Below are 8,321 nucleotides of genomic sequence, written 5' to 3'. Positions count from 1 at the left end.
CAGCGACCATTAGAACAAGTAAAATCCCAAGGAGCACATCTTGGGTCAGCTGGTTCAGCATCAGGGTCTACTGAACAAGTTTTCTGGTCACTGTTCATCTTTTCTCCCACTGGACAGCCACACTGAGCTTTAAGGTTTTCAGTATCACCATCTGGCACTGGGAAACAGAACTTTTCACATGGGTTATCACCATAACACGGATGGTTATTCCTGATGTTCTGAGCTCTTTGACTGTAGACACGAATTCCATACAGTCGATTGCTCTCAGCTACCTCTGCAACTATTTTCTCCTGAGAGCCATCAGTTTTGTTCATTCGAAGAATTGCATCATGGCGCCAGTCAGTTACATATAACCAATCTAGGAAAATGAGAAAAGAACATAATAATATAAATAAAATTGGGGGGAGGGGGTGCAGATGCAAATTACTTCATAGGGTTTTAAAACCTAATTCTTTTGATTTCTGATATCTTGATAATATGTATTTACTTATTTCACATATGGTAATTTACTGTACATACCATTAAAAATAACAAGTGAGAATGGGTGTTTGATGCTTGCAGAACTGATGGTCTGCACATCAGTTCCATCCAATTTAGCATGCTGCAAGTGGTCAAGAAGTGCATCACACCAGTAAATACGGTCTGTCTGGTAATCAATTGACAGACCATTTGGCCAACCAAGAAGTACATTTCGGAAGACCATAACGTTTGAGCCATCTAGGAAGGCGCGGCTAATATTGGCTGGACGGTCCCACTCAGAGTAAAATACATATCTAAGGAAAAAGAAAGAAAAGAAAAATGTAAAAAAAAAAAGAAAAAAAGAAAATTAATTTAACATTATTTTACAAATTTTAACAACTAAAAAATGATACGAAGATTCTATAGGTTCAAACACCTGACAAGTCTATTATAATAATTCCATGAAAAAATTCTGACGAGAATGTCCTCAATCTTTATTTGTTACACCTCATTAGACAAGAACTTACCCTTTGTTAGGATGGACCACAATAGCTCTTGGACGTTTCAAGTCACTGAGTAAAACTTTTCTGTTTTCTGGTTTCTCAGTTGAAAGAACATTAAGGGTGCCTTTTCTGCTATCAATGTAGTATAGATTTTGGGATATCCAGTCTAGTGCCAGTCCCTCTACACCTTCATTTTGAGAGGCTAACAAATTCTGACGACCTGAAGCAAAAGACAATAACATTACAGGATTTCCATTTTATATTAATTGCTTCAATTACCATAAAAAAAATAGCATGAATGTGACAAGACACTCACCTGTTCCTGTCCTTTTGACCCTGTAAATCACATCAAGACTAACATCTGAATAATAGATGTAGTCACCACGAGCATCAAAGTCAAGCCCAACAAATCTAGCTGCTCTGGATACAATAGGGTTGATAGCATCATTGAAGTTTTCAGAGACTGGGTCTAAAACCTGTCCTTTAATGAACTTCTGTTGTGAATACATCAGAAATTCTGTGACCACTGTAAAAAAGAAAGAATATAGCATTATCAATTTTATTTTACAGACATATTCTTTGACTTTCAGAAACTGCTCCTGTATCTGATCATTACGATAACCCAACATTTTACTGATCTTCATTATGAAAAAACGACATCCATTATTTTTTATCTATCTAAAGGTATATATTATCCCACAATTATAAAAATCTATGTTTAAGAAACTACACAAATTTCAGGATAATTACCAGTACTCATCATATAAACATTCCTACTTACATGAGCATTTCTTTTCATCAGGATTCAGTTTGTATCCAATATCACAGGCACAACGATATCCTAAACCAGAAGTGGCATGGGTAACTATACACATGTGCTGACATCCTCCATTTTCACTTCCACATGGATTTGGCACTGAAAAAATATAAGACATAAATACATGTTGATAGAAAAACTGAGTCCACAATCTTTTAATAAAAACATCTAGGTTTTTCACATTTTTACCAACTGTTTATGTACACACCTCCTGGTTGCATTAAACCATGGACAGCTTTGATTGCTCTTGGATCTTGAGTCTTGTTAGGATTGCGATACACCTCATGTATTGATGATTCTCCATTATATTTATCAATGCGAATGACACCCAGGCGAGTACTGTCTGTCCAATATATCTTGCTTTCAAATAAGGTTAATCTGTTTGGTGCTGGCACATGTGTTGGCCCTGTAAAAGATAAAATTTTTATTTGCTATCTTCAGTTTCATATGGCACTTGCCTATCAACAATTGGAAAAAATGTAATCATCTCAGGTAAATCTGAGTTTATACCTAGGTAAAAACAGGAGAAAAATTCATCAACTACCAATCAAGATACAGAACAAAATCAACAAACCTCTAACAATAGCAGTTCTGCCAGTTCCATCATAAGTTACAGTTTCAATGTAGTCAAGAAGTGAGTCACACCAAAACAAACGCTCACTAATGATATCAACTGCAATTCCCGAGGCTTTGTAGATTACATCCTTAACAAGCACCTGCAGATTTGTACCATCCATATTGGCCCGAATGATTCGGTCAGTATCAGCAACAAACATAAGGCTGAAATGGAGAGTTAAAATCATACATATATAGGGAAAACATGTATACAAAAATTAAAAAAATGAATCATTAGGTCTGCAAAAATTATACTTTAACATTAATATATTTGTAATGCAGAGAATATGTCATTACTTACCCTTTGGTTGGATCTAAGCCAATATCCTGAGGTTCACTGATGTTACTTGAGAGAACAATGGCATGGAACCGACCAAGGATTTCAAAAACATCAATCTTCTGGCCTAATATGTCAACTACATACAGCTTGTCCCCAACCCAATCCACAGCCAAGGCCCCGGGAGTCAGAGATCCAGGGAGTGTTAGTGCAGTCTCAGCTGAGTTGCCTTTTCCATAGAGTTTTTGTGAATACACCTGTAAGAATGTCACATTTTAGGTAAGCTATAATACCAGATTTGGTGTTAAATGATATCTAATAAAAATTCAACCAACATCAAGAACAAGTAAGCTGAAATTATATTACATAACACAGGGATATATATATATATATATATATATATATATATATATATATATATATATATATATATATATATATATATATATATATATATTTTTTTTTTTTTTTTTTTTTTTTTTTTTTATCATTATCATTATCATTATCATTATCATTATTATTATTATTATTATCATTATTATTATCATTATCATTATTATTATTAAGGGTATCATACCTTCCTAGTTTCAGTATCAGACCAGTACAGAAGATTTTTCTTGTAGTGATAATCTAAACCCCAGGCAGATGTTGCATTGGTTACCAACACTGGGTGTTTGCCTGGTGAGTCTTGCACCTGAAAATATAATACATACCATGTTATCTGAAGTGCACAATTAGCAGAAATGAATACACAAATAGGGTAAAAACTATTTATATATCAACAACATTTTAGCTTATATAGTCATAAATTTACCTTCATAACTTGGTCATGATGAGTGAAATATAGAGCCATCTTGTGCTCTTCATCTGGGACAGTGATGGCTCTACAGGTTCTGTTGTCCCCTTGTAAAATGAAACCCACATTACAGAGGCACTTATAAGAGCCATCTGTATTGACACACTGCTGATCACAATGACCCCATTCTTTGCATTCATCCTTATCTGTAAATATTTGAAAAAGATTAATTATTTCCAATCGTATGTGATTTTCTGAATCAAGCACATAAGAAATTAGAAATCAATATATGAAATATTTCATCATAAAATGGGGAGGGTCCTTACCAATACAAGTTCTTGTGTCATTGGACACTTGCTTCCCTGTCGGACAATAACATTCACCACCAACGAGGGAAGCTCGGCAGGCATACTCACATCCCAAAGAAGGACATAACTCAGCCGCTGTTGTCATAATAAAGTAGCTGTATAAACTTTTTTTTCCCAGTTATTGTATATGCAAATCATCTGAACTATTTGTGTTGACGGTTACATGAAAAGTGATAACAGAATTGATAGGAATATGAAGTGTAACTTGATTTGCTTACGTATTTCGATGAACTATTCATTATCAAGCTTGTTTCAAAAACGGTTTCAAACAATGAAATACCATTAGTATTTATTCCAATTACTTAAACTCGTATGGATTTTTCACAGTAATAAATTTACAGGTACTTACAGCAGGCAGTTCTTTCATCTGACCCGTCATCACAGTCTCGATGTGTATCACACAATTTTGACTTTTCGATGCAACGGTTTTCCTTCGCGCAGAGGAACTTCGAATCTGGACACGCGATTGCTGTGCAGTTATGCTCATCTGAGGAGTCGGGGCAGTCACTGTGCCCGTCGCAGTGCCACCGGCGCGGGATGCAGAGCGCGTTGGCACATCGGAACTGGTCCTCGTGGCACGGTGGATAATCTGAAATTATTATTTCCAACTGCTAATGGATGCATTTTCTTAATATGAGGAAGTAAAGGAGATATTCAAATATGCCACAAATGTTGAATTACATATTTAAAAAACATACCACAGTCTTCCTCATCCGAGTTGTCCCCGCAGTCGTTGTTGTGATCACATTTCTGACTCTTTTCTATACACTTGTCATTGCAGCGAAACTTGTCCTTCGCGCATGATGTTGTGTTGCAACCCTTTTCATCCGACTCATCGCGGCAGTCGAAATAGCCGTCACATTTCTTGGTGGGCGGAATGCAGAGCCCCGACCCGCACGTGTGGTCCTCGGGCAGGCACGTACGGTAATCTGCGAACACGTAAAGAATAATTTAAATTACGTTTGGTATTTCTTTATCATTGCCGTCATCTACGTTTGTTCGTTACTGTGGCAGTCGGGTTCACTAAACGAACGAAACTTACAGCATCCCTCCTCGTCTGACTTGTCTTTGCAATCGTCAATCTTGTCGCAGCGCTGGTGCGTTGGGATGCAGTATGTGTGATTCCAGACATACTCTCCGCACGCAAACTGCTCTGCTTCACATTCGGGCGGTGCTGAAAAGTACATAACATTCTCTTAATGTATGTATGTATTACTAAAGACTGAAACTTATGTCTTACTAATGTGTAATCAAGTATGGGATTGTGTGATTATACACTGATGCATACATACATAAACACACACACACACACACGTGTGTGTGTGTGTGTGTGTGTGTGTGTGTGTGTGTGTGTGTGTGTGTGTGTGTGTGTGTGTGTGTGTGTGTGTGTGTGTGTGTGTGTGTGTGACTATGATTTTTTTTTAAGGAACAAGACAGAAGTCCTGGTTTGCAACAATAATGCTATTACTATCAACATTTCTTTTCTCTTCACATTGCAAACAGCATGCACATCAAGCAAAATGGAGATCGGCCCACTACTTACGACACTCATGCTGCTCGTCCTCGCCCGCCTCGCAGTCCTTCTGATAATCGCACATCCATCGCCGCGGGATGCACCGGCCGCTGTTACATCGGAACTCGGAAGCTCTACACGTGCGGTTGAACTCTGCGGGATTTCAAAAGGCCTTCCGTTAGTCTTGTGGCACTAATGGCGGTGAGTATTCGTAGGCGTATTTTTAAAATAACTGTAACTGGAATTAGTGTTGAGATAAATCCATTGCGCACTGATGTCATTCAGTATGGAAGAAAGACCAAGAATGCCATATCAGTCTTCAGAGAAATAATGCAACAGATGTTTAAATTACAGATCAATGTTTGAAAGGGTATAAATATGGGAAGTCATCATTGAAATCGCAAGAATTCACAAATGTAGAGCACTGCACTCTATCTTTCTCCTTTGCGGCACAACTCAGTAATCCCCCCCTTCCTCCACAGTCTATCTTTCCAAGTAAACCATTCCATAACTGCATCGTCGCCACACATCTCCAGCGACCGCCTCTGCCCGAAATCACTCCCACTCGTCACGTCATTTACTCCCTCTCGTTCTCTCCCTCCCCCCGCAATCTGTTCTTTCCTCCCGCAACCGCTTCCTCCCCCATCCATCACGAAGGCAACGTTCCCGCCAACCCCAAGAGACAGAGCACTTGACCCTCTCCATTCGCCGGAAACAATACACAGAAACCATTAAAGCTTGGCAAACTGCGGCTCAAACTCTCCAACTTATGAGACTCCTGGGATTCCGCCAATTACGCCTGCTTTGGCCTCCTCATCTACGGATTTCCCCGGAGCCTTGGAAAATCTGATCGCGTGTGACCACCAGCGTCTTCTCGGAATCACGCGATAGCTAAAAACGTTGGGCTCGAATTTCGAACGACCTTCGGCGAATTCCGTTTCCATAAGGGAATGTTGGTCGTCTTTCCAGTATATGCTACTCATAGGGACCTGTCGATGCCGTTATCTTCTTTCTTATATACGGACCCACTATTCCATCTCAACGTGCCCTTCTCGCTTTTTAGTCACCTGTGTGCATCTGATATCAAAGGACATTATTAGAACAATCATCATCTTCAGTCAGTTAACAATATTTCATCTTAGGCGTACGATGCTTGCTTGAAGCGCAGATTCACTCACTGCAACTATGGCTTCTAATTCTTTGCACACATATTCCAAGTTTACCGTTAGAAAAGGAAAGTCGTCGTTTAGATATATCTGTAGATCGTTAGTGGAACATTCTTAATAGACCACTGTAATTACCTACGTACCTATTTACCCCCCTCTCTCTCTTTATCTCTCTCTCTCTCTCTCTCTCTCTCTCTCTCTCTCTCTCTCTCTCTCTCTCTCTCTCTCTCTCTCTCTCTCTCTTAGATATATATATATATATATATATATATATATATATATATATATATATATATATGTTGTATATATTATATACTATATATATTATAGATTATGGATTATAGATAATAGATTATATATAAATTATGAAATAAATAATATATAATATAATATAATATATAATACATAATACATGACACAATACAATACAATATATAATAAACAATATATATACCTATACCCATATTTCGTGCTCCACCCCCCCTTCCCCTGCGCTCAAAGTGCCAGCAACAGCAACGGCACGATAAGCAACACTTATGCAATGTGTGTCGAAAAGGCAGGCACTGTTAAAGCTTAGTAGCTATATATTTGTGATTATATGGAATCTGTGACCTACAGAAACATACTTCACATGTGCATCTAGCCCATCAGATGCGTGATGGATACAATACGTGTTTTCATTACTTGACTATGACACTACATTCAAAGAGAATATAATTCATGCACGGACTTAGAGGTTAGCGACAACGCCCTAAGATGCACATAACGGCAATGCAAAAACTGTTCTGCAAAGGACACACCTTACTGCCCGTCCACGTTAAAATACTGAAATATTTATCGTGCGCGACGAACCTCAACCATCGAGACCTCCATTAATGAATCAAGATCAAGGCTCCAGCGACGCTGGCAATAACATTCCGTCCATTTCGATATTCGTTCAATTTCAAAGGAAAAATAAAGAAAACAAAACACTATTTCGTTTCTGTTCCCTCTCTTACCGATAAAAAAAAAAACACGCTGCAATAAATAACGTCCCGACAACGGCTTGACAAAAAGTTCACTTAATTATATGCGCTTCGACTGAATGCAAACTTATAATTTTGAACATATAAAGAGACGCCGGCTAGTTAGTGCCTCTGATGTTTAAGAAAAAAAAAGATCCTTTGTTCCGCCCAAGGCAACGAGCGATAGGCATTTCCTCCAGGGTCGCGTTTCATGAGTAGGGAAAACGACGAGGGTGAAAGGCGCTGATGGGGCTCAATAATCTCTGATGACGTCACGGCGAAGAGAGGATGAGAAGATATATTAAAGAAATAGAGATAGAGATAGATGGATAGATAGATAGAAAGAGGGGGAGGGAGGGACGGCGGGAAAAAGGAAGGGAGGGAAGTATCATTATGATACTTTCCTAATAACAATAATAATAATAGCAATAGTGATGATGATGATGATGATAATAATAATAATAATAATAATAATAATAATAATAATAATAATAATAATAAATCACTGATGATAATCATGAAAACAGTAAGAAATTAACAACGATAACCATAATAACAATATCACAACCAACACCACCACCAGAGTCAACATCATCAGCATTCTAGAGTGAAGTTAACCTATCTAGTTTATAAACGTGTTTTACTGTTGTAAAACTTGAGCATCATCACAGTTCTCTTCCCTAATTCTGCTACAAACATTTCCCAAAAAAATGTTTGGCGTAATGGTTGCACGTGCTTAAGTGATTATCCTCATGACTTTGAAATCATGAAATCTGAATTATGAGTTTTATCTAACGGTACAA

At 37.9% G+C, this 8,321-nt stretch overlaps 1 protein-coding gene across 1 annotated transcript in view; it reads right to left on the bottom strand.

Moving 5' to 3' along the window:
* Positions 1 to 6,053, bottom strand: part of LOC119573451 (low-density lipoprotein receptor-related protein 2-like) — a gene marked incomplete at its 3' end in the record, with an annotated part of 29,726 nt that extends 23,673 nt beyond the window's left edge. Inside the window, 16 exon segments of the mRNA XM_037920677.1 lie at positions 1 to 358; positions 520 to 773; positions 987 to 1,182; positions 1,279 to 1,488; positions 1,744 to 1,878; positions 1,988 to 2,185; positions 2,354 to 2,559; positions 2,696 to 2,928; positions 3,249 to 3,365; positions 3,486 to 3,673; positions 3,794 to 3,910; positions 4,185 to 4,424; positions 4,534 to 4,764; positions 4,878 to 5,009; positions 5,379 to 5,501; positions 6,023 to 6,053. The exon segment at positions 1 to 358 is cut by the window's left edge and continues 688 nt beyond it. Of these exon segments, the coding sequence (XP_037776605.1) occupies positions 1 to 358; positions 520 to 773; positions 987 to 1,182; positions 1,279 to 1,488; positions 1,744 to 1,878; positions 1,988 to 2,185; positions 2,354 to 2,559; positions 2,696 to 2,928; positions 3,249 to 3,365; positions 3,486 to 3,673; positions 3,794 to 3,910; positions 4,185 to 4,424; positions 4,534 to 4,764; positions 4,878 to 5,009; positions 5,379 to 5,501; positions 6,023 to 6,053 (2,969 nt within the window).
* Positions 6,054 to 8,321: the final 2,268 nt, after the last annotated feature.

Source organism: Penaeus monodon, chromosome 5, assembly GCF_015228065.2.
Source record: "Penaeus monodon isolate SGIC_2016 chromosome 5, NSTDA_Pmon_1, whole genome shotgun sequence".
In the NCBI taxonomy this organism is placed as follows: Eukaryota; Metazoa; Arthropoda; class Malacostraca; order Decapoda; family Penaeidae; genus Penaeus; species Penaeus monodon.
This window is presented reverse-complemented; position numbering and strand designations above follow the sequence as displayed.